Source organism: Sorex fumeus, unplaced genomic scaffold (genome assembly GCF_029834395.1).
Source record: "Sorex fumeus unplaced genomic scaffold, SorFum_2.1 ptg000010l, whole genome shotgun sequence".
Lineage (NCBI taxonomy): Eukaryota > Metazoa > Chordata > Mammalia > Eulipotyphla > Soricidae > Sorex > Sorex fumeus.
Window position 1 is genome coordinate 4,999,681 of NW_026606067.1, and position 27,761 is coordinate 5,027,441.

The following is a 27,761-nucleotide window of genomic DNA, read 5'->3' on the forward strand; positions in this document are numbered from 1 at the left end:
AAGTAGCAAAAATGTTAAATTCTGAGACTTCTTACAGTGGTAAAAGAACTATTTTCTTAGTTCCCCAGTACTTACCCTCTCCCAAACAAACAAAACCCCAAATAACTTTGAAGTTGAGGATAGAGCTTAGTGGCAGAGTGTATGCATCAAATATCTGAGGCTCTGAATTCAATTAATCAAACAAAGAAGAACCATTTCTGGATGTCTTTTAAATGAATCATAAAACAGGCAACTTTAAAGGGAAAAACAAATACATAAAATTCTGGTTGTACTTCATGTTTTAACTTTATATTTTTATTTATATTAGGATATTATACAATTTTCAAAGCTGATAACAGAATCTTTTAGGATGAGTATTTGAAGCATAACAAAATAAAAGTATTTCACAAAAGAAGTTCATATTACAGTACTATTGAAAGATAAGGCAAAGGATAATCAGACATTTGTGGGTTATAAACATAATACATTCATTTTAAAGAAAAAAACATTTAATATGAATAACATTTGGTTAAAATAAATATCATGTAAATGCTAACAGCAACACCTGAAGTATAAGGATATGAAAAAGGTGTTTTGTAATAGATACTATGGTGAACGGGGAAGCATTTATGGAAAGGTTGTGATCTGACTAAATTTACAGTCATTATGCACTGCTGAGCACTGGATTTAGACAGGGATTCCCTCCAGACACCATTTCTAAACCACAGCATATAAAAAAAAAAGTTACCCCATGTTTCCCTCTGGGCAACTGGTACCAATGTCTAAATAAGGCTTAGGATCAGTTGTACCTTTCATTTTACTTTTTGCGATTCAAACACTTAATCAATACCAAATTTATTGATTAAACACATATAAAGAGAACATTTTGTAGGCAGTTCTACAACTTAAAACTTCCAATCATCTTCATAATTTTCAGACATAATTCCTTTCAAAATTTAAAATCTTCACATAGTGGTTTCTTCAGGAAAAGAATGAATACTTAGATAAAAGATATGACATCTGAAACATAAGGTTTCACTACATGTAGAAAATGGATTTCCCTGATTATTAAATTTATCCCAGCTATTTCCTTCTAGCAAACAGATTTACTGAAAGGAAAAGCTGAAATCACGGTGAGGGGTTAAGCTAATGAACTTTAGGTCCGTGTATTTTTAAAGATTTTTTTTAAAGATTTCAAGAAAGAGAGTATCTTTCAACATGAATATGACACTAATGGTCAGGAAAAACAATTCTATTCCTACCTCTGGAGCTAGCTCTATGAATGTGCAAGATAAATGTTACCACAGTGTAGAATATTAGAATCTGGGGGAAACAGTGGATCAGACCCTCGCATAAGATAAGCCTGGTTTTCCTTGCCTCTCCCAAGATAAAACTGTCCTTCAAATATGATAACTGAATAACAGATCCCACAATTGATTTCATTTTCAAAAAAGAAAAGGTTATACTTCTTTTCTTTCTCTTTATGCATTTTTCCTCAAAATTTAATCAGATTTGAAAGTATTAAAATGACTGTCAGGAAACACTGAAATGAAAAAAAGAAGCCCAAGAGCTATATTAGCTCAAAGTAAGAGTCCTCTGAAATTAGTAAGGCTTTCCCATTGTCAGAACTATGCTCCCAAGGGCATAAAGTGGCAGGCTTTGAACAGTGACCACTAATTGGCCCTTTGGCTTTACAGATTTCTGAAGAAACTGGTCACTACTACCAGGAAGGCATTCAGAAATAACATATCTCCACAACAGTCCTCATTAATCTCTGCCCATTTTCTAAAACTGAACAAAACATTACCATCTCTGTCATCTTCATTCATGAATACAGTACTTTGCTTAAAATCTTCTCAACAGGAATATTAATCTCTTAAGAACTCTGGCTGTGGTAATGACTAGTTTTCATTTCATTTCTAAAATTAACATCTTGTCAAATGAATTGAAACAGTATCAACATTCACAGATACAGTACAACATACATTCTTTCCTCCTCTCAAACAAGACAAAATACATCCATACAGAGTGGCCCAATTTTTAAAATAAAGCTTTCAATTCAAGAAAAGTGTTGGTATACCAAGTATCTTTAAAGGGATGTTACATTCTCAGAAAATCTGAAACATTAATTGATAAAATGCACATGCAGTATAAATAATAAACTGAAGAATAAAAAAATTTCCAGAGGGAACCAATCAGTATATCAATGAAATCTTTAAATAGAAACATGTTTATACCATAGTACACAATTATGAATATAGCATCTAAATTTATAGAGATTGAAATATAGTACTGCAAGATTATTCAAATAGTATTTTTCAAATGTACAAACAATAATAAAAACACACAGTAAAAGCTTTGAATAAAATGTGCAAGTTTCAAAATTACTACCACATTAGCCAAACAAATCCTTAACCACTTTTTAAGTGAATTCATTTCTACCATTTTAATGCAGAGACTATCAAAAGAAAACAAACTAAAGCAAAAAGAAAAAATAAAACTCTTCAGTGTCTGACTCACATTTTGTCCCCAAATCATTTCACATTAGTAATTGTGTTTTAAAAGTATAAGCAGTCTAAAGGTTTCTCCAAGAGTTGAGAATGCCAACTCAATGTGGACGCATATGTCTACATTGATCTTAGAAAAATTTAAAGTTACAAATGCTAAGAACTAAAACACATACTTCAAACTTTTAAAAGTAAAATAATCACCAAAGTTCACAATTGTGTTCCTCTCAAATATCCATAAATGACTGCAAAGCAAACATGTCATTATGTTCAGACTTGTCCTCAGGTACTGAGTAAACTTCTGATAAGTGCCAAGCTGCCACCATCAGTATTTGGCAGAGAGTCTATCTGAACACAATTCATCAGCTCTGAACTCCAAATAATCCTAAAAAAACCCTTTGGCTATTAAAATCTGCCAGATTTTACTTATACTCCTAACATGCAATTTGATTATTCCTAAATCATTTGGGGTTTGCAAGGTGACTTAAACTGGTACAAAATGAAACTTAGTGAAAACTGGTTAAGGATTCAAAGCACATTAGCTCTGAAATATTAAATCTTAACACCCAGACAAAAACAGGGAGGTATGATTTGCACAAAAATACTTTAAATGATTTTGGTTCTGTTCTTCATGATCTTGCACATGCCTAGCTGCTCGCAGTGTAGGCATGCATCCTCTTTGCCACGTCGTAGACGTAGGTGATGTCTGGTCGCTTCTCGGGGTCTGGGTTGATGCACATGTTCACTAACTGTCGCAACTGCAGAGTAAACACAACACACTTAGGAGAACCGCTTTCTTGAGTTATTACAAATGAAGAAATTATGGGAAGATATAGAGGTACAAGTAAATTATTGGTTTTCCAACTAAAAGTTTGGTGAGAAATCTCTAATTTCAGTGTCCATGATTTCAAAATTAGTGGAATATCCCAAGTAAAGTCATTGGTGGCAAGATATACTTCCTGGGGCCAGAGAGACATTACTGAGGTTAAGGAGCTTGCCTTATAATCATCTCATCCCGGTTCGATCCCAGGCACGAAATGCTCTCTGAGCACTGATGGGTGCAGCCCTGAAGGTTCTCAAGCACCAGAGTGTGCCCATGCAGCCTGGGTAAACCCCAATACACAGACCCCAAGTGGCACAGCATATTGGGACCCTCTGAACTACAGGCCCCACTGGCTGAGAATCTTGGGGAGAGGGCCCAGGTCTCCTGAGCACTATCAGGAGGCTCCACCAATGACACAACCAGCCACCAAGAAGTATTATCTATAATCAGAGGTTGCAAATGACCTTATTATCTTTCAGAAAAAAATTATCAGAAGATAGCTCACAGAAGACAGTAGGTTTTAAATTATGATTCTAAATTAACTGTATATACACACACTTACTTGATCTCCATTAGCCAAGAAAATATGGTGGAATTTTCAAGTCTATTATGTATCTTAGAGTATATATTAACAAGAACTATATTTGCATATATACACCTTTTTTTAATTGGGTTCATGTTATGGAAAAAAGAACCCCCAGAATCTAAGAATTAAGAAATGTCAAGCAAGATAAGGTATAAATAGTACTCTAATTTTCAAGCGTATGAAGTGGTATTATTGTCCTCACTTTCTGGATGCCTGGGCTGGGGTTTAGTTATTTACATCATGAAGTAGCGGGTATCTCAATAAACCAAAATAATGTCCTTCTATCTGGTCTAAAAGCTTCTGAATAGAAGGATGTAGGATGTCATTCTCAATTCTAAATATCACCAGTTTATAAAACTATTTGCCTTCATAAGCAAATAGTTTATGGTTTTCCATAGGGAGCCAGTAAGTCAGTCGGAAGAACTGGACCCTTTAACTTTTTTGTCTTTAGGGACGATTTTAAGACTTTGAAAACATGTATTAACATTTTCTTATCAGTATATTAGCATTTAGTAAATGAACACATTTCTAGTATAGTTTTTTCACAGTCCTCAACTTCTTGTCTTTGTCTAGAGGAAGCAGTAGGTGATAAACATGTGTGGCTAGAATCTGTAAAAGAGCCTTGGAGAAGGCTATTGCTGGTGAGAACTCAACTTCAGAAAGAAGGTATATGTCAGGAAGCTCGCTGGATGAGGACAGGGTTTGTGGGAGACAAGAGAGCCATTGTGTATGAGGGGGAAGTGGAAGGGAGGCCAGGCAAACACCAACTATGCCAAAGTTATTTCCTTTAGACATGTGCCCACAAGTAAGTGTCGGCTTTTAGAGATTTACATCTTCATCTATCTATCTGGTTTTTTGTTGTAGTTGTTGCTGTTACTATTTTATTTTGGGCCATACCCAGTGTTGCTCAGGGCTTACTGCTGGCTCTGTTCTCAGAGATCATTCCTGGCAGCACTCGGGACGGTGTGAGGTGCTGGGGATAGAAAGCTGGTTGACTGTGTCTAAGGCAAATGTCCTACATGCTATATTATCTCTTGAACCCCCTTTCTAGGAAGAAACATGAGGTAAAAGACTTAGAATGGTTCTTCCAGCTCTAATCTTTTCAAACAGACGATTGTTCCAGAGTTCAATTTAATGAGTCAACTTCACATTTGGAAATCTGACAATGTGGATGGTAAGTGACAATGATTGAAAGGGTCTGCAGATTTGTACTGAATTCCTTGCAACAGAACAGTGTATAGCATTAAAATATTCTGGGGACAGGCAGATAGTACAGCACATGCTTTCCTTCCAAGTGGCCAACCTGTGTTCAATCCCTGGGCCTCATATAGTTCTCTGAGTCCCACTAGGAATGGTCCCTGAGCACTGAGCCAGTAATAAGCCCTAGGCACAGAAAGGTGGGCCCCTCCCCTCAAAAATTCTTAAGGACACCTATCTATCTATACAAGCCAATTTTGTTAGGATAATGGAAGAGAAATTTATTTATTTATTTTTTTTAATCATTTTTTTTTATTAGTGAAACACCATGAGGTACAGTTATAGACTTATAAATTTTTGTGCTTGGGTTTCAGTTATACAATGATCAAGTACCCATCCCTCCACCAGTGCCCATCCTCCCCCACCACGGGTCCTAGCATCCCTCCCACCCCCCATCCCCCCCCACCCCACCCCCGTCCCACCCTGCTGCTGTGGCAGGGCATTCCCCCTTGTTCTCTCTCTCTTCTTTTGGGTACTGTGTTTTGCCAGAGAGGCATTGAGTGGCAATCATGTTTGGTCTATAGACTGTTTTTAGCATGTCTCTCCCACCCTGGGAGGGTCTTCACAACACCCTTTATTTGGTGCTCTCTTCTCTATCTGAGCTATGGAAGAGAAATTTAAATCAGACTGGCATTTTACCACCTACAATGAAAACAGATACATTCAGTTATACATAATGCAGGAATCACTCAGAAAAGCATGTCTAATGATGATTTTACCAAAAAAAAAAAAAAAGAAAACGTGTTCTAATAACTCAAATAATTTGTTTGGAGATAAAAATCAAGTTTTTTTTTTTAAATAAAAGATGAGAGGAAAAGAGAGCTGCAGTACAAAGATTCACTGTATTGAATGAAAATACAAAGAGGTTTATGTATTTGAATAAAATGGCCTCATTGATCAGATGGTCCGGAAACCTTATTTTCTTGCATAACAGTTCTCCAACAGGGGAGATTTCTAACTGGCTAGGAGCTAACAGTGGGCCTGGAGTCTTTTTGTCACAGGAGAAATCAGCCAAGGTGAGCATCAGAATGATACAAAATGTAGCTGAAGGAGGCAGAGATTCTCCAGATGTCCAAGGAAGGGAATCAGGAGTAGGAATAAGGAGCAGCAGAAAAATGGGTAAGAAGGGAGAGGAGGAGGTGGTGGCACAGGGTGAAGAGTGCAGTAGGGAGAGCCTGCGGGAGGGGCAGCTGGGGCGGCAGGACCCTCCCAGAGAGTGTCAGAGGATGCACTGTTTGTTTTCCTCTCGATTTCTGTGCTTTAGTCTCTATCAGGGATGTGGTCTGTCATAAGGATTTGCCTGCTGCGGAGGAAATGTCAACAAGTGTCACAGTCTAATGTCAGAGATGAGTAACAAAATATGCAGACCGTGCTCTGTTTATGGACCAGGTAAGGTCGGGAAATATTTTTGCCTAAGCTTTGTTTTAAATAAAATATGAAATGAAAACCCTCCCCCTGTAAAACTAAAATAAGCTTCAGCAGTGCAGCAACTCACCATTCCGGTATTTTTTTAAAGAGAATCTGTAAGAGCCATTCTGCTTACAGGTAGGACCCTGTCCAGGCTTCTGTGCAGACATGAGGCAAGGCCAGATTCTCCCTCCTGACAGCCAACACTTCCCTTCTTTTTGCCTCTCCCTTCCCCTCCCATCATTCATTCAATCAATCAATCAAGTAGCATTCAGCATACTTTATATACCAGTGACTATACCGGAGTTGAGAGATAAAGTAATAAATGAAATATACATGGCAGTAGCCCCAATCCAGTTTAAAATCTACTGAGAACTGACAAAGAGATAAACTTAAGCCAGAGGGAATCAATAAATTCCATCATAAACTATAAAGTGACAGAGATTTTAAGAGAGACCTGTGAGATAGGCAAAAAGACTCCCTCTGGCAGCCGCCCAGGGTACAATTCTTACTGTCTTCCTTCTTCCTACCATCTACCTGACTCTAGCACTTTGACCCTGGGCCACGGGGTGACAGTCTTCTCCATGTTAAATGCCACAAACATTACATTGGGTCACTGGAATGTTCATTTCGACCCTCGATGGAAACCAAAGTTTCCTGCTATAAGCTTCCTGATTCAAATGATCGCTTTTCAGATCAGTTCAGTCTCGGTCTCCCAAGAACACATCCTACTTCTTAAACTGTCCACTGTCCCAGAAGCACTGGAAGGATAAACTCTTGCCCTTCCAGGAATCTCCCACCATGTACCCCAACTTAGGGATGCCTTGATTTGACTGAGACAGTTTTCAGTGCCTGCCTTCCTGATCAATCCTTCTCTTCTACATGTTTAAGGTGTTCACGTTCAGCCGAGTCCTCAAAGTGTAATCCTTCAGTCAGTGACTTGGCAGCACTGTTCATAATAAATCCTCCGACTTTTAGCTCTAACGACCCTGAAAAATGAGGACTGCTGAAGAAAAGCCCCAAAAACATACAAACTGGAGTCCCAGCCCCCAGATTCAAGACTTTCTATTGCAGTTGTGTCTTAAAAGCTGTTCTGTTTTTAAATATGGTATGTATTCTCCAAGTGCCTGATGAGCTCCAGTCTTCACAACTAGTTCATCTCTCTTTCGTCATTAGTGGTCATGTTTGTTCCCCACATCCCTCAACTCATGCAATGGCCTCCTACGTCACAGAGAAACCCCAAGGCTATCCTCAATCTGGTGCTTCTTTTGCACTTGTGTATCTGAGCCACCTCATCTCTGTTCTCCAGTGAATTTTCTTTTCCACCCTTAGTCTATCACTGGAATCTGTTCCAGAATCTGAATCTTTTATACATCTTTTATACAGTTCCTAGTACATAAACAATTCTGAATGAGTATTTGAAGGATAAAAATGATGATGCTGTTATTCCTCTTTTACATTTTCAATTTCTCCTCATTTGCTGGTTCTTTCATCACTGACTATTACTACAAGAAAGTCATCCTCAGATCTAAGAAAAATCAGAGAATCCTTGTTCACTGTTGCCCTACCTGAGGTTAGTTAAGCACTATGGGGTGAGAAAAACTCTATTATTTCAAGTTTCTTAATCTATAAAGTCTTCTACAATAGCATTTCTCCTTCCCTATCTCCCTAAAGTACTTCACAGAAACAGTTTTGGCAAAGGTCAGGAGTACATGTCGGTTGCTAAGTCCCAGGACTCCTCATGATCACCTCCGATGTGCCTGCCTTTCAGCATGGTGGACATGACTTATGACATCCCTGCTGAGTGTCCCTTCTCCACAAGCTCAGGACTCCAGCCAGTTCTCTTTCAACTTCTGGACTCCTACCTTCCCCTGGCAGCATCCCAAGTTCTTTCATCTCTCTCTCTCTCTCTCCCCTTCTCACTGTTCCCTCATATCCCAAATAACTTCATTCCTCCCATGGCTTCAAAACCACCAACGCGTTGAGCAAGGCAAACGCAGATCTCAAGGCAAATCTCTCTGTGGCCTCCACGCACATGCTGCCAAACGCCTTCCGAGCAGACCAAATGCCAATCTGAGCCCAAATACCTCAAATTAAATGTGCTCAGAACTAAGCTCTTACTCTCGCATATGTGGGACCCAGCAAATTAGTCACAAAGGGCCAAAGGCAACAAAGGGGAGAACTGGTCCACATTCAGAGTTTGTAGAGGGACCAGTTCAAAGGGAGGGGCATAAGGGCTGTGGCAGAAGGAGAGGGGTACACTGGTGGTGAGTGTGGTATTGAAATTACATACATGTGAAACCACCATTAACAATACTGCAGATCACAGAACCCCAAGAAATAAAGCTGGGATAAAAACCAAAAAAACTCTTGACATATTTTTTTTCTGCTGCCCCCTCCTCCCCCATACCCCATAGCCAGTTCTTCCTCTCTGAGGTAGCGCTTCCAAATTCTTAGACCAGAAAAAAGAACTTCGTACACGATGTCTCACATTTCCTCCAGAAATCAAGTCATATCCTTTCTTGACTGCCACTGGGCCGTGCCTGTGCTCTAGCTAAAGTCCACCACCACCCTCTTGGAACACCCTTGCTTCCGGGTTCCTCCCCATCTCTCTAGAACTGCATGAGAACCAAGTTGACAATATTTAATGAGAACCTGTTTGACATCTCCCCACTGCCCTCTCGAAAGTCCAGTACCTTTAGCAGAACACATCAGGGGCTTCTAAGTGTCTCCCATACCCTTCATATACATTCATTAAAGTCCACATAAAAACTTTGTTTAATGGCTAAGTTCTTCTATTAAACTGAAAGGCCTAGCTTTGCACAGGCCCGACTCTAGTTTGAATCCCAGATTTAAGATGGCCAGGAGTGATCCCGGAGCACTGAGCCAGAAGTAAGCCCTGAACACTCCAGCTGTGTGCCCTCTCTCTCCTATCCCAAGCTTTACAAAGCACCCTAAATTTAAAAAATAAACTGTAAGATCTGAGGTGGACATGGATGAGGAGGATATGTGCACAGGGATGCTGAATGCAGCACTCAGAGAATAGACAGGTAAACCCAAGCTGAAAGGAAAAGGGGTTTGTGGTTGTCTTGGTGGTCACTGAACTGAGGTCTTCTGAAGCATGGATATGATTCTCGTATGTAAAGGGGTGTAGAGGGTCCCAAGCAGAGGAAACAGAGAGGAGAGTAAAAAGAAGGGTACGGAGTCAAGGCAAGTCTGAGGTGTGCGGAAGTGGAAGCAACAGCGGGTTCTTTGGTTAGACTGGGGAGTGCCAGGGATGACATGACTTGAAAGGCTTGAGGAATTGACAATGAACACATCCACGTGACAGGGAAGTGTGAGGGATGCAGGCGGGGAGGGAGAGATCATGACCCCTTGCCTTCCACAGATACTTTCTCAGTATATTCAGATGGCAGAAAGCAATGCTCAATGAAGTTCCTCTAAGAGTTTAGGCAAAAAAATATTCCTTAGCGGGCGTACTCAAGAGGGTACAGGACAGGGAGTGCCATCAAGACAAATGTGAACAGAGGGGGGTGAGACAGAAGGAAGGGAACCTCGAGACTGCCAGAAGGAGGCTGAGCCGTGGCACAGTAAACTGCTCAAGGCTCAAGATCTGAGATATTTAAATGAGAGAGTTGCATACATCCATGGATTCCTGAGTTCAGTATCCACACCCAGAGAACGGAACTGCCTGTTTCACACTATGTGTGCGACTCTGGATTTTGTGGTTTAATTACAGACTAGCAATCTTGATGCAAATGAAAAGATGACAACTCAGACTGTACATGATTTTGATTTGCATGGTTCTCTTATTTGCGTTAATCAATCATTTTTAAAGAGCAGAGATGCAGGATGCTAAAATTCCATATATATATATGTATGTACAGGTATACAAACATATACATGTATATATGTGAATCTAATATATATTTCACAAAATATTTAGATATTTTACAAAATCTTCCATATTCTTTTAATATTTTTAAATCATATTATTCCCCACAACAACTCATTCTCCAAAAGTAGAAGCTAAGATCAATTTGAAAACTGATGGTGGAGTCAGAAACCAAATAAACACTGTTAGCATTTTCATGCAAACCTTTTACTATTGAGAGAAAGGCTTGCTTACTTTGGTGTACTTGAAATCCAGAAATTTTGTCTGGATTTCTCTGATGCTTGCCTCTTCATGAACCCCAACTGGTTGAATTTCAAGTCACTACTATGGTTTTGATACTCATTTAGGTTTTGGAGTAGGACCCAAAACAGGTGCTCTAGGGCTCCTCTTGGCTCAGTGCTTAGGAGTGACTCCCAGGGGTGGTGCTCTGGGGACCATATGGTGTGAGGATGGAACCTGGGTTTCCCTCACACCTGTGTGTAAAGCAGATGTTCTGTCTGTTCAGTCATCTCACTGGTCCTGTCAAATCATAACTACCATGAAAGGCTACCACTTGGTTTAAGGTGCTTGTCTGCATTTCAACCAGGAGGGATAAATTAATAGGAAACGTTAGTTGTAAAGTGATCATCATCAGATACAGGAAGTAACACCTCCAAGGACTTTATTCCTCTTAAGAGGTCCATCTGCCTGATTAAATCTGGAAAACAAACGGAGCGTTAAGAAGCCTCGACTTGGAACAAAAATGTCACCCTGATTTGCTGTTTGCTTTCCCTGAGGAGAATGAGCAGAAGAGAATGTATCACTCCAGGTCTCTGCTAAAGAGTATTTAATAATGTATTAAATATTCAAAGATTTTGAATGTTCAAAGAAATACTGAAAATGCTACTCTGTTTTCCTACCCAGCAAAATCCGAACTTAGTCTAAGGGTTCTTCCTGACCATCTCTGTACAAAGGTGGGGTGACAAACCAGAAAGGCACAGACAGTTGTTAGGCTATTTGATTAGATAAAGAATGCTGGCTGTAGGGCTTAGTTAACTGTTTCTAAAATCAGTGGATCTGCTCTCTGATTACAGACCACATCTGTCTGCCTGTTCGTTTGCTTGTTTGTTTGGGGGGTCACACCCAGAAGTGTGCCACAGGTCCATGCAGTGTCAAGGACAGAACCTGAGCCTCATGCAAGCAAACCATGAGCTCAGCTCAGCCCACTGCACCATTTCTCTGGCCTCCAAAGAGCAAGTTTAATTAAAAAATGAAGTGAAATTATTGTCTATACGACTCTACAAAATTTGTATCTGTGATACATGAATAATGTTCAGATTTGTATTTTAACTAGGTGATCATTTTAATGTTAATTCTAATCTGATTCATTCACTAGAGTGATAGTAATTCCCAACCAACAACTAAAATTAAATGGACTTTTAACACGGGTCTATTTCTTGTATTGGATTCTAATCTTTAAAATGGGTTTCTAAGTCTTTCAAAAAGACAGACATTAAGCAATAAAAATGTAATAATTTTCTAAAAGCATTCCTCCAATTTCAGTTTTATAATCTTTAGAAGGTCTGTGCAAATCTCTAGAAGAAAGTTACTTTAAAAATTTCTAGTATTTATCCAATACTTCAGCCAGGATCCTAAATACTGCATTATTAATCAAGGAAAGCATATATTCATTTTAAAACTTCAGAAAAATTATGTATATTCCTATCTGTTTGGTTTCAATTTCTTGTAGTATTCTGATAACAGAATGTAATTACAGATTACAGAGTTATTATGCTATTCTAAATAATATTCTAATAATTTCTACTCTTAGGCAATCACTTGTTCAATATTTTCTGAGTTTGAACTGAAGAAATTAGCTTTCCATCTTAAACATTTTATGATATCCATTACTTTCAAATACACTTATTCAGTATGATTTTAAAATGCTTATAAAAGCATATGCTTTGCTACTTTAAAAATATTATTTTATAGAATAATTTACAAATACAGGTCTCAAAATACAAATACCTTTATTAAATCAGAAGAAAAATGTTTTAATTCAGCTATTTAAGGGAAATTTATAATGCAACACACAAAAACATTTAAATGAGAAAAAGCATACACAATAAAAATAAGATAGATTGCCTATGATCTTTCTAAAGGACTATGAAATTGTAAGTCATGTATTAATGAATATTTGTTTTCAATAAAGCAGAGAAAATAATGGTGCATTTTGATCTATCTACTGCTAAAGAAATATCAAAGCATATAGGTTGGTTCCAGGGATATTAAAAAAAAGAGAGTGCTAATAGTCATTGTTGTCAGGGCTACATCCCAATTACTATCAAGTTCAGTCACGTCCAGGTAATAACAATAGGGCTCTTTGTGTATGATAGCTTTAGGTCACTAACACAATTCTCAACAGAATAATAAAGACTGATGCTATTGGTACTGTTTCTCTTTCACCACCCCCATCTTAATCCCTTGGAGACCAATTATGTTATATCAGCCTCCCAGTTATAGCCAATTTCCATCTATCCAAGAATGCATTTTAGCACCCCAAAGTGGGCCTGATACATTAAAGTACACTAGACTTGGGGGCTTTAGATATTCATACAAAATGATTAGGCGTATCCAAGTCGTACAACAAAGTGTCACCAGTGGCAGACTTGGGGGTAGAGGGAACAAGGATAAAAAAGCAATCTCACATAGATATAAGGTAATGTAATGTCTATATCTCACAACTGAAGATCATTCCAGTTTTTTCGAAAACTGGGTAAGTCTTATAGAAAGTTACATTTTTTTATAGCATCCCACAGGATACGTGAAATATAGGGCACGATTCTGGATTCCCGTTTTTAAGGATAAGGTCCCTGGTGCTGCTTCAGAAGCATCAGCGAACAAAGGGCATGGTTAAATATATATATTTAAATATATATATATTCTATTCTAAAACATAATATTTTATATATATGTATAAAATGGAACATTTAAAATATAAACATAAGGCCTTAACCTTAAATGGCAATGGAAAATATTAATAATATTATATATCTGAGAGAAGTATCTAACTTATTCAAACCAATTTTAGAAATTGGTATGAATAAATAAAAAAATCGATAGTATTTTTGGAGAACACTCAATGTTATCCAAAAGTAGTGGCATAATAACAGTCTTTCTATCATAGTATTTCTATGTATCTCTACTTTTCTTGTTTTGTTTTGTTTTTGGGGGGAGGTGGCACACATCCAGCAGTGCTCAGGGTTTACCCCTGGTTCTGAGCTCAAGAAGCACTCAGGGGACCAACTGTGGTGCCTGGGACTTAATCTGGGTCAGAAGCATGCAAAGTAAGTGCCCAAACACTTTAGGTATGTAGGCTCTATCCCCTATATCTCGGCATTTTGAAATCAAGTATACCCACCTACTTTAATACTGGATAACATAATTATAAAAACTATAGAAATATTTGTGAAAACAGGTACCACATGTAATCTGTGTCACTCCTATTTAAATATTCTTAGGACCATGTAATAGGAAGACTTTTTTTTTGATGCTAATAACTGATTGGTTTCCAGTAAAAACTCTAGGTATTAACATAATTTGTTTAAGATTTATAAATCTGACAACTATAAAATAGAAGTATTTAGGAATATTCAAATAAGAGAAAAAGTTTTATAGTTAGTTTTTTACTTTAAAAAGTGTCAAAATAATCTGTACCTGTCACTTTTATCTTGTGTTTTCTTTCTTATTTACATAAAGCAGCTCCTTTAAAAACAAAGGTCATGATTTTTGTCATTGACTCAATTTCTGAAAAAAGCTTCTTTAAGCATATTCTCATTTAAATACAAACATAAATTATTCATAATGTTGGCTTAAAAAATAAGTTGAAATTTTTCAAGCTTTCATTTAATACTTTCTTTTCCACATGAGTACTAGTCCAGTGGAAAATAAAGTATTCATCAAATCATGCGACTAATGTTTTTGGTTTACATATTATGGACCACACATCTGATATTTTAACTGAAAAAGAAGTAATAGTGTCTGCATGTACTCTAATATGTAAAATTAATTCCACACCCTTCTGTGAAGTTTCCTCTTTCTTTCTTTACAAAGTTTATGGTCCTTGAAGCAGAAGAACATTCTGAGCAGATATGTGGTCATGCACATCTGCCCTTGAATGTGCCACTCCTCCCTCTAGGGAAGAAGATTCCAGATAAATAGGAGATGTGAGGGTAAGAATACCAAAGAGAGAGATGAAGAACTGGTAAATCCTCTCACACAATACCTGAGGGTTTTCTTGGGGCTGTGTGTTTCAGCGGCAAATGTTACTGAGATATCACATGGGGGGGGGGGGGGAGGGCTGGAGTCCAGCATTACTATGATGCTATCTTGGTCCCTCTTTGCTCCTGTGTAAAAGTATGGAATAGTGCTATGGTCTAACAAGAAACTTGTTAAATGGATTCCTTTAATTAACAATCCTTTATTGTTTTGTTATGTATTATCTAATCAAGCAGAGACCTGAGGTTATATATTTGTTTTAAATTCATATGTTCTTAAGTACTCTGGGCGTGGGGCGTGGGGGGGAGTAGGCAAGGATCAGCACTTTTCCTTATCTCAATAGTAACACTGACCCTGGAAGGTCCCATGCATCTTAAGTGAAACAGGGAAGCAGGGAAGATTGCCAAGTTGCAGCAGTAAGTATTTCTTGGAAAGGTGGAAAGAAGGAAAAAGTTCTTCTCTTTCTCCATTAGCAATCCATTTCTCTGCCTTAAAATAAAGAGGGGAGATTAGATGTGGCACCATCTAAGGAAAAAAAGACAAAAACAATGAAAGGGAGGTTAAAATTTTTAAAAAAGGGTGTGCTGTCACTTTGAGAAGGCAGTTTATGAGATTCCCTTCTGAGAGTTCTTTGACTAGATGTGACCTTTTAGGTTGGTATTTTAAAAGGTAATTGTACAGCTAAGAAGGAGACCTTTTAACTGATTTTTTGATATACAATAAGAGACATTATGTATGTAAAAAACTTGATTCCTGATTTAAATATTTTAAAATTATTTTTGGTTTTTCCACTTACCAAAAACAGAAGTAAGTCCTATTGGGTCAGCAAATTGTCAAAAATATAATTTCTCTGACAACAAACACAGACACTGTGTCCTACAAAGTTCTTATTTGCACTAAATTTTAAATTGTTGATAAACCCCTGCCATCATAATAGAATCAGCAAACACTGTTATAATGAAGTAGCTCACTTTATCAAAAAGTTTGAAACATCTCATCATTTTCCAGATGCTTAACTTTCTTTTCCACTCAAATTATTTCCGTAAAACATCAATTGTGTTCATTCCTACTAATTTCAAATCAAGATCACCTTTATTCTCCTTACTGATTTCCATATTTTAATTTCATCTGCAAATTCTTTATTCAGTTTTCAGAACTTCCTTCCAAATCTATCTGCTTAAATTTAAAACAAAAAATTGTTAAACATAACCACTAAGGTACCATTTTATTAAATATTTCTTGTATTCTATTTAAATTATAAATTTTAATATTAAAAGGAACAAAAACATATACTTTGCATAATGTTAATGTTCAGATTTTCAAATTAAAATGCCAGTTAAGAAGGAATCAGTACAAAGTCACATTTTAGTTTTTCTAAGTTGTCAATTAACAAATTACTTACAAATTTCAAGTCTTGCAAGAAAATGAAGTAATAATAGTGAAAATGCCTTTCTGAAGACCACTCCAGAGTATTTTCAAAAAGTAAAATACTGACTGAGGGGAAAGATACATTTGTTTAAAATCTCTATAACTGAACACCAGATGGTCCAAAGACAATGCTGCTTGCTTTAAAAAAATGAAAGAAAGTGGATCAAAGAGATAATACAGAGGTTAAGGTGTTGCTTAACAGTTGGCTGACTCCGGTTGGATCCTAGATATTGCGTGTGGTCCCAGAGCACTGCCGGAATGATCCCTGCACCAGGAGTTGGCAGATGTAGTCCCCAAACCCAAACCAGAATGAACAATAAATATCATACAGCAGAGTTTTGATAACGAAAGAAAACTATCATATATTTGTCGTGTCTTTGGACAGAAATTTCTGCACAGAAAGAGTTCTTTGAAGAATTTTCTGTTCTACAGTAGTGATCATGCATTCTGCACTTTAGTTTATTCCTTCACTCTTATTTCTTCAATCAAGCAATGAGTCAATAATTGTATCTTTTAAAATGTGCCTGACTTAAAGATGCAGTGGTAATAAAAGCAATTGCGGATCCTCAGGTGCAGGACCAAGGCAGACTGGAGGGGGAGCTGCGGGTGCAGAGAAACATCTAGAGAGCAGTGTGATGTCAAGGATGCCAGGAGTGGGGAGCAGAAAGGGAGAGGGGATCAGGGAGGGGCAGAAACACTTCATGCCAGGGCAGGATGCTTCCTCGGGTTTTTGTTTCACAGAAAATGAGTTTGCTTGATAAAGAAGAGGTGAAGGGATATTTTGGAAGGAGGAAAACGGTATCTAGGAAAAGAAGAAAAATGGATAAAGCATCTAGTTGGACCTGCATTAGTAGAGTCGGGGAAAGTAGAGAGTATCCCCCTGATCAGCAAGTTTTGAGATGTGAGCCCAGGATTTGTATTATAATTCCTTCTGCATGGTGAATCCTTAATAAATGCCTGCATCACTGATAGTAATTTCACAATCATCAACAATATAAGTAGTAATTAAGATGAAGCAATCCTTAAGGGAAAAATATCGATCTTTTCCAGCCAAGGTTTTTATTAAGTGTAGCAAATCCCTATGGCTACTGGATGAGAACATGACTAGAAAAGGAACAGATATTGAGCACTGCTAAAAAGAATGACCCATACTTTAAAAAAAATCAGTCATTACAAATAATGCATTTCCTAACATCTCACAAGCAGCTGAGCTATTTCAATCTATAATCCCAATCGTATATGTGTAGGAATATCAACTTAAGTCTAATGGAATTATTTGTGAACTTTACTTTTCCAAAAGATACTATTTCCTAGTTTTGGTTTTTCTGTTTAAGTGTGTCTATGTTTGATCACACCACTTAAAGGAAAAAAAATTCAGATTGTTCAACTCTCAGTTCTTCCTATTGGAATGGTTTTATCTAGAAATAAGCCTCAATACATTCCTTAGGTTTTCTATCAATGAGGCTCACTCATAGGCACAGCTACTGTGCTTATGAAATATTCCCTATAAATCTTCTTAGGGCAGTAGTTTTAACAAGTAAGCAATAGAAAAATCCATTTAATAGACTATTAAATGATTATATGTAGGAAGTTAATTTCCTTAACGTTTTTATTTTTCATGTATAGTCTACTGATTTCATTATAAAACTGACACAAAAAATTACTCTTAATTTTAATCAAAAGCTCACTCTTTAGAAACAATATATTTTACTTTTTATTGTGACTAAATTTTGTTGGCTGAAAACTTGAAATAGCAATTTTGCCTGTTCATGGGCACAAAAGGCCTTCTGCATAAAAAAATAAAATAAAATAAAAAACAGTGAAGATGCCATTAATGGGGATATCAAGTAGATTGGTAATTTTTGCTCCTATGACTGCCAAATAACTATTTCACAAATAGATTGAGTAGCTCATGAAGGAGAGAAAATATTTATCAGCACATCTACATTTCAAAAGTCTTGTTCTGAGAACTTGCCTACATAACTGAACACATTCAAGCAACATTTTCTTAAAGTCTATATTTTCTTTCATTTCATTAGAATGAATTAGTTTCCATATTTACCAAGACATTATTGCTTCTGATTTTATCACATCATAACAATGATTTCACCAATGAGAGGAACTGTATTGTCTTTTTTGGGGAAAAGTACACCATATAAGATTTTTGGCTTTAAATTTCTTTTTCGAAACTGGTAACTCTACGAAGCCAAGTAAAAAGTGAAATCTATTTTCTTTTTCCCAACTCTAAGACCTTCTATCTGGGCCAGACTTTGATATTTGCCCCTTGGCTGAGAATTCGCATATCCAACTTCACACTTAGCTGCAGTGAGGTAGCCCCGCAGGCAGGCCGACTTCAACGAACCACTAGTGGTATCATCATTAAAATCCTGCTGAAGGTCACCATGGTAACCGCCTGCTGAGGCTTCACTGCTGCACTCGGCATCTCCTAATCAGCTACCATGTGAAATGCAAATTCAGACAGTCTGAAAATTAGTCAAGAAGAATAGGGGATGAGGATGCAGATATGTGAAATATTCATGTGCTTCATGGAAAAAAGAAGACAGCATGAATGACACAACAAAGAACGGCCCCTGACATTCTTGCCATCATTCTGCGTTATTGTTCACACCCAACTGTATTTCCAGGCCTTGAGTTCTGAAGTTGGTTTTGTGAAATGCTGTATATTCTAAACCCAAAATAGTCATTAAAAATGGCTAACATAATGGCATTAGCATCAAATAAAGATGATATTCTCTAAATTATCCTCACTGCCTTAGGAGAGTTTATTCTCATTATTAAACACAAATGCTATGAAGCAAACAAAATCAAAATGGGCAGTGCTGAATATCAGTATCAAAACTACTAGAGGAAAAAAAGGGGGTACTTAGAACATCTTAGGGCCACCCATGCTTTACACATAGTAAAAATTCTTTTGAAACATTCATTATTCAAGTAACATTGATTCAATTTTCCTTATATAGAGCTGAAGCTGCTAGTTATTTCAAAAGAGTGGTTAAGGCTACTTAAGAAGTGAATGCTGTATGTCCTGTAGTTTATCCCCTGCTCCTTTCCATTTCCTTTGGGCAATAAATCTGCTGCAAGGAAGAGGTGAGAGGTCCGATCTCAAGGCACTGCCTTCTCTGGGTAGCGCTGCAGCCAACTTTCAAAAAAAAAAAAAGTCATAGGAACGCATTTAAAAGAGTCGAGGCAGGGCTAGTCTGCAGATCTCCTCAAATATTGGCTAAGTCATGATCTAGCAGGCTAATCAGGAGGCTCCATGAAAAATAGGGTATTGGCTAGAGCCAAAGCAATTCCATTTCAATGGGTTATCAACTGAGATCATAGTTAAGATAAATAAGATCTTCTGAAATGTTCAATGTAATATATGTTTGTTTGTTTGTTTTTTAAAAAACCATGTTACAGTGATCATCTTGAAACAATTCTCCATGGACAATTGCAGCAATATAGCAATATGGTGTTGACAAATACTGCCAAAGGAGAGTGAGGAAAACTAAAGGGATAAAGTTGAAAGATGTCTGAGAGATGTAAGTTTGGATTTTCAAAAAAACATGGAAGGGAAGGAATTTCTGCCAACAAAGGAAGTTGTATCTGTTTGCTGTGAGAATAAGGAGTTGGCCAATCAGAGGGGCCACCAGATAGGATGATAAGCGGGAGTCTGGGTATGAACACTGGCCATGGGCAGTGAGCTACAAAGTTAGCACCTGTTCTCAGCACACCAGGAAAGGGGCCCATGTTAGACCAGCTGCTGGTCTGGGGCCCACTCCACCTTAGGAGTAGCAGAGTCAACTTTCATAACACCAAATCTCCCACAGAGAGGACACCTCCACTTGTCATTTGTATTTCTGGATAAAGAAAAACTTCTTAATAAAATGCAAACATTAGCAAAGTGAACAGCAGATGAATGCATGGAATGAAAGCTTACTTACGTCCTCTGAATAGTGATCCGAAGGAAGAGGGGGGTAGTCACACTGTTCTATCTTCTTACACAGCGAGTACAAATTCATTTTGTCACCATAGAAAGGACTCTGTAATGCAGCCATCTGTAAAATGCTCCCAATGAAACTGATATAAGTGACAGAGTAACTTCAAAGGGGATTTCATCAAATATATTACACTGGGATAGAAAATTATCACAAATACTTTGAATAAAGTTATTTGGTTTTTGTACTGCCTTCTGAGAATTATATACTAAGTCTTAGAAATCTTACTTCAACTTATGGGATTTTAAAAAATTAATTAAAATGGAAGTTTCCTAACAGGAAAAAATGCACATAATTATTTGTTATTTTATATAGTTCGGCATATAATTATTTGTATTTTACATAAATTATACATAAATGATAAATTCATGTAATATAAAACAGCAGTAAGAAAAACGTAATGTAATTATTTGCAAATATACTGCCACAAAACACTATCATATCACATGACTACAGAGGCATCAGCAGTATTTCTCAACCACATGATAGTACAATACAATAAAAATGAAGATAAAGTTACCACTGAGTGATTAAGCAATGGCTAGGAAACAAAATAAATAGCATTTTTTGTTACATAATAGCTTCTCTAAGTTAACTTTGAGGGGGAGAAAGATCCTCTCAATCTGATTGTTAATAAACTGACCCTGGTGGATTTACAATGAATTAGAACTTTTTTCTTTGGATAGTGTCAAAAATACTAAATCTGCTCCAACCCTCTACAACACATAGCTGCTGCTTCAAAGCATCCAGAGGAGTGTTCCCTGCAGGGGGTGAGGGCAGGGAGGAGGGGCGGGGGAGGGGGAGAAAACTTGAAAATGAACAACTTTAAAAAAGATATTATTGAATTTAAATTTATTTTTTGAGACAAGGTTCTAACTTGACATTTAAAGCGCAAGCAAGTCCTTCGGTAAGTCGGGTTACAAAGTAAAAAATTCCATTTAAAATGTTCGCATCCTGTTCAGAACCTTCTAAATCTTTGAACCGCAGCAGCACGAATACAACAGTGTGAGGCTGCCCCAAAGTCAGTCACCCTTTTCTACATGTGCTAATAAGTTTGATTTTGGAAGGACAATGTGTACATTCCCCAGACAGGCAGAGTGTGTGTGAAACACGCTAGTCCGTGCTGTGCTACTCAGTGAGCGTCAGTGGGGACAGGACAAGCTGAAAATGGCTCTCATCTGTCTTCCGTGCTCTAGCCAGACTTAACTCTTTCACAGCCTCAGCCAGGAGACCCAGTTCCACAATGTGCCTCAGTGATTTTTACCAAACCTGTATTTTATGTGAAATCAACATGAAACTCTCAAGGAAAACCTAAGGGGCAGTTTTTCCTAATGAAGAAAAAAAAAGGTAAACAAAACAATGCAAATGACTTTACAAAACCTGCAAAAGACTCCATCTTTGAGAAATGTCTTTAAAAAATAAGAGGCTATAATAATTACTTTTTTTGAATTTTCCGATAAAATAGTCTATTAAAAGTGCCACCTTAACACCATGCTGTATAAATAAAGTCTCTATATGTTTGCGACATTCCTGAGCAAAAGTACATATATTATCATATACCAGGAGTTCATTACAGTACTTTTGTCTCAATAGTACAGTGTTAAAAAAAAAAAAGAGAATCTGAATCTCCCCTAAGGAGTTAAACAGGAATAGTATATTTTCATGCATCTCCTGCTTTGACAGATGAAAAATGTCAACTGTCCTGTTTTTATTTTCAAGCTTTTGCACTATTCATCTGGTTCATTAGTGCATCTCGATGCTGCCCCTGACAGCTGCTCGCCCTCTCCTCCCAGCAGTTGAATTTTTCAGGCTAATTTGATCCTCCACACTGAGACGATCGCTAGAATGATTGACTTGCTCCCTGACCTCCAGGGTCTGACTTTCCTGATTAGTATTCTGGGGGTGTTGGAGGGACGAAAGCCCACTGTCTGTCTTCGGGGCTGGTGGCAGTTCTCTTTTTTTTTTGAACTGTAAGCCACCAACCTACAACCCTGTAAGGATGCAATAGCTGCGCTGAACAATAAAGGAAATGTGTAAAACCCACTTTTCCATGTTAAGGTCCGTGTAGCAAAAGCACAGCATCTTGATTTTAATTAGTAAAGTCTACTTTGTTGCATATCAATTAAAACTGTACTGCTAGGGTTTTTTTTTGAGGTTTCAAGAATATTTGAAAGTCTAATTTTCTGTGTTTAAAATACATTTTCTAAAAGGCTTCCTATTCCTTGTTAGTAATACATTCTTGGTGGGTCAAAACATAAAATACCTATCTTATGTGGTAGCCAATTCTTCAAAGCAAATTTTTGATATTTCCATGAAAAAGATATTGAAACACAAGTGGAAGGAGATTTAAAATATAAAGGCAAATTAAATTTTTGAGGGACAAATGCAGCTCTTCCAAATGCATGGAGGAACTGCAAAAAGGTGCGTGGATAAAAACCCAGGATGACACAATAAATACACTGATTCAAAACCAACTGCAGCACAGAAAACACATGGATGTCGGGGAGTCGAAAGAATGACTATCTGTTGTAATGATCACTTACAGCACTTAAAACAAGGGAACACTTCCTCTCAAAGTCAAATTTAGACTGTGAGGAACTATTTATTTCAGTTTTGCCTAGAGTGCTTTCTATCCCTAGAAGAATTATGCAAACTTCTCAAAAAAAAAAGAAGCCAAACATATTACCACTTGCTGAACATTTTTTTCCATTGCTAAATTTAATCTCAATAGTGGAATTTACTATTTACATTTATATGATTGAATAATATTTGATAATATTAGATTATGGCCAGAAGGAATAAAAGACTAGGCAAGTATAAAATATTCCTAAATGTACAAAGTGACTTTTAAGTATGATTGACAATATAGTCAAATTTCTTGACACTGTACCAAATTATCAGTTTTAACCTCATAGCATACATAAAATATATTTTGTTATATCACTATTTTTTCCTATTAAGGTTATTCCAGTGACATTCATTAGGCACTTTAGTAGGAAGAACAAAATAAATAGCATTTACTCTTAAAAGTAAGAAAGTTTGGTATTGCAATCAGTAAATAATAATTAAAGATCACAATACATGATTTAAAAAATTCGACACTGTACTTCCAAGTAAATAGTGGAAAAGTTAAAATAAATTACTTCATTATATATTTCATTTAAGTTAGGAGTATTAGAAGCAGAATATGGAGTAAAAAATACATTGGCTTCATACATATTTCAGATTTCCTTTGAATAGATTGAACAATAAATGGAATATTTTCCTTCAATTATTTTACTAAAAGAATTACTTCATTGTAGGCTAATTTTTTTTAAAAGTTACTTGCAGACTAATTTTTAACAGCTCTGAATGAAAAAGAATCCACATTCTTAGGAAAATTACCATTGAATTAAACACATAAAATTAGAGCAGTCATGGGCTGATAATCTTTAGCATAATCACTCTATAAAATGGAGATAGTGTGCTTCTGATATATTTTCTTCTATCATCCAAATTATTTGCAATGCATCTGCCAGAAGATCAGCCTACATGGATCCATCTTCCTTTGATAAAATATCACCAGCAGAACAGGACAGAGTATAATTCTCTATGCTGTACCAATGAAAACCGTTACAGAAACGAATTAAGTGAAAATCTACAACAATGACCTGCTGGCATACTATCCTTTAAGACAACTGTAATAGTTTAAAAAAATGGTATAAATATTTTTACTGTGTTTGCCTATACTGAATTATTCCATCTCTCCTGTGATGCAGATAAGCAAGTTTCTCTATTTAGATACTCAAATGTACATTTTTATAAATCTGTATGTAAACTAATGTAAAAACACATAAAAATAAGTTTCTGTTCAAATAATTATAAGAGGAGGGAAATGTGGAGACTACAGTCAGTAAAGTCTATTCTAAAAATAAATAATTACTAAGCCATGGAATTAACTTTTTGTAATGAAAGAGCTAATTCTTAATCATCAGCCAGGAAAAAGTATATACTATAAATGTAAATGAATTACAGTAAACAAAAGCATACCAATATATAGATTTTATCAACATTACCCACCTCATATAGTAGACAGCCAAGAGACCAGATGTCAGATTTGAAGTTGTAGCCATTTTCATGTATTCTCTCTGGGGACATGTAATAAGGTGTACCCACTGCAAACCAAACCAAACAAAACAAGAGGAATAGAAAAATAAGACACAGTTGTGTTAAGAAAAATTACATACAAAATTCTTGCTTAAAAAAATACTACAAAAAACCAATTCATTCAAATTCAAGTTGTTTTTGAGAATATGCAATATTTTAAATTTTCCTCTTTAATGACATTACCAGTTAAAAAAGTGCAACGATATGATATATCAATCCTGCATTTGAAAGAGTTGGTGGGTAAAGTTCAGTTTATTTCTTTTGGCCAATTCAAGGAAGATAACCTTAACGAAAGGGGCGGGGGCAGGGGGGACGGGACTCTAACAAGAAAACTTATCTAAATAATTCATATTTATTTCACTCATTTCATTGATTCGGACATTTCAAATATGGCCCACACATCCCAATTAAGAGAAATCATTTAAAAACACAAACCCAAAACCAAATAGCAACATTCAAATTGAAGCGTGTACATAAATAAAACATGCTTTTCCAGCAGTATATCCTTAGAAAATAGTTATGACTCTTAAAATTACAAATGCTATAATCATAATTTCCAGCACCTTACTTACCTACTTGAGACTAGAGAAGGCTTGTGCATGAAAGGGTTATATAACTACACTTGGAAAGGTCACTGGGATCTCTGAAAAATATGTGAGCTATTGCAACCACTACTGAGGACTGTTGAAAGATAAGATATGCTAGGTAATTATTAGTACTCTTCATTTTCCCTTTTTTAATGACTATTTTAGAAAACAAAAAAGTACACTAAATTCTTACTAGATACAAAATTTAAAAGGCATATGTGAAGAATAAAAACATTTGAGGGGCTTCCAGTGTGAGAATCATAAATTTCAAGCCTGATTATTATTTCACCATCACAAGCTGCGGGGGTTTTTTGTCAAGTAGGAAATCAAACTTGCAGAGCTGATTTAGGAGTTATTTAGGAGTTTTGCTGGTTTGAGGCAACAACCCCAACCAGAGAAGACAGTCACGTCCTTTTTCCTGTTAATGTTCAAGAACTCACTAGGCATTTCTCTAAATCTTAATGAAACAAAAACTCGTAATTAGTCAGAGGCAACAAGGAGAGTCAGGCCAGCAATTAGTCCTTAATGACAAGGTGTCAACTTTCCAGAAAATCCAACTCGAAGCCTGAGAGTTGTATGTGAGAAGCACTGAGGGGAAGACACCACAGAGCGTGCATTGGCAAAGAAGGTTCATCTACTGGAATCCGTTTCCAGCAGGAACTGAGCATTCTCCTCAGGGTGGATGGACAGAATGCAGATGAAAGGCGCAAAAACTAGAGCATGTGAACCGGAGGAGGAAATAGGAAGCACCGAGAACGGAAATCATCACTGAGGCCAACTCTAAGGAGTATATGATGTCAATGCAGTATTTACCCCGCGGAGAAACAAGTTCATTTGCCAGTTTCTGTTGGGATCTGGGGAACCGAAAAACTCTTAGAAAAAAATAAGTTTAAAGAAGTCCCATTGTGACTGGGTAAAAGAGAGAGGAGCTCTCTAGCTTGGGGAGTTGCAACAGTTTCACTTGTAGTTTGCATAAGCGGCAGCGATTACTGGAAATATTTACACACTATCTCCATTCAAGGGAGGAAGGTGGGTACTGTTGGAATAATAAACGGACTGTGCACAGGCTCCTGGTTTCAGGACATAAAGCAAGTGACTGGCAGTGAGAAATGTGCAGAGGCTTCACAGAATCCACAGGGGGCAACTGAAAACACTGAGGTTTGAAGGTTCAGAGTTTACCAGAAGCAAAGGTAATTTCAACCAGCAGCTCTGGGAAACCTGCTGATACATTAGGGGTTTGATCGGAGTGTGAAAGATTGATGATAGGGAAGAAGAAGAACAAATGCCAGCATTTTACAGAGATTAGCCCCAGCATAACACCTCAACTGTAACACACCCTGAACTCACCGGCGACCCACCAGCCAAGAAAGCAGAGAAAAAGAATGATTAGGAATTTGACTAACTTCAAACATAAAAACTTTCCATCTACCAAAACAAAAACAAACAAACCACTTTTTTTTTCTTTCTGTGAGCTTCTGGAGATCGTTATTAAAAGTGCCAGTGTGGGCTACTTTAGACACAACTACTTCATTCTATTTTAAACCGAGCTGCTTTCAACTCCAACAGTGGTTCTGCGTTCTCAGACAAACGGCAAGCTGCTTTCTAACAGAATACTCGTGTTTGACTTCAATGGTTCAATTACATGTAGCTTGGAAGCATATGAAAATGTCAGTCCAAGTAGGCTTCTTACCTCTGATGAACACACTTCTGAAACTGAGTGTATGAGGAAGAAAGTTTGTATTTCTGAACTATGCTGATCGACTGGATGAATTTATAATTAACTGCTGAACACATGCATAAGCAGGAATCTCCCCATGTCCCTCTCCTCTTCCCAAAGGGGGCTCTGTTCTGCACACGGGCTTTGTTGGTGGATCAAAGAGGGTGAACCCCCTCACATAAACATACTCTTCTTTACCTAGCAGAGGCCGGACCATTTCAACACTCAGGAGAATCTGAAATATATTTAAATGCACTGATACCTTTTTCACATCTTGTGCCTAATGTATATATAATTTCCTAAAAGCTTGCTTTTTTAAATCCATGACAGTTGTGTCTATTATTACTGTTGCCTCAAGAATGTTATGACTTCTTTTAACAGCTGTACAAAAAAAGGAGAGTTGTGGAGTGATATGATTAGACATTAAAATAATCATGCAAATTGCTATCTACTGAGGCACTTTGAGGCTGCAGGATGCATAATTTCATTAATCTTCTGAGAATTCATGGTGTAGTTAAAATGGGAATATATTTTGCTATCAGCTGATACTTTTGTCATTTTAACCTGACGACCAAAAAAAAGTATCAAATGACGGATATTCAAAAACACAGAATGAGGATAAAGGGAATACTGCTCACAATTAAAAATGCCACCTGACCTTTTCTTCATTTATGTTAATATCAAAATATAAGAGAGTTATTTGAAAAATAAGTAATATTACCATCAGATAAACTGACTTATTCTAGCTATAAAAGTCTTATATAAAAATATATGCCTTTAATAATAAACCCTAACATTCATCTGAAACAAAATTTCTGATTTTCACTACAGTATATTTGAGAGCCAAAAAATGTAACATTTTGTCACAATGGTAAATGTGATTAAATTATTTGATATTTTTCATTTTAATAGAATTGGTTGTACAAGTATATTTTTCACCCAACAGTTTAGCTCAAAGTCCAGCACTGCAATTTCTGTGAAGAACTGAGATGAGAGAAAACTAAAGTCACTGAGACATTTTCTAATAGTATACTCGAGAATCTCCTTGTTTTTATATTTTAATAGGAGAGGAGGGCCAAAGTCACTTTAGAGCTGAATGAAATCAACTTTATCAGAGCAAAGCGCAGCAAAAACAAAAGCATAAACAAACACATAAATAAAAATAAATAAA

The 27,761-nt window shown here is 36.8% G+C and overlaps 1 protein-coding gene across 3 annotated transcripts in view; it reads right to left on the reverse strand.

The window, feature by feature from the left end:
- Positions 1 to 272: 272 nt before the first annotated feature.
- Positions 273 to 27,761, reverse strand: part of NEK7 (NIMA related kinase 7) — a 143,785-nt gene continuing 116,296 nt past the window's right edge. For all 3 annotated transcript variants that reach the window (XM_056110715.1, XM_056110718.1, XM_056110716.1), the window contains exons 8-10: positions 24,200 to 24,294; positions 20,087 to 20,200; positions 273 to 3,244 (exon numbers count right to left, since the gene is read on the reverse strand). In XM_056110715.1, coding sequence (XP_055966690.1) covers positions 3,134 to 3,244; positions 20,087 to 20,200; positions 24,200 to 24,294 — 320 coding nt within the window. In that variant the 3' untranslated portion in view covers positions 273 to 3,133. The remainder of the gene's footprint in view (positions 3,245 to 20,086; positions 20,201 to 24,199; positions 24,295 to 27,761) is intronic.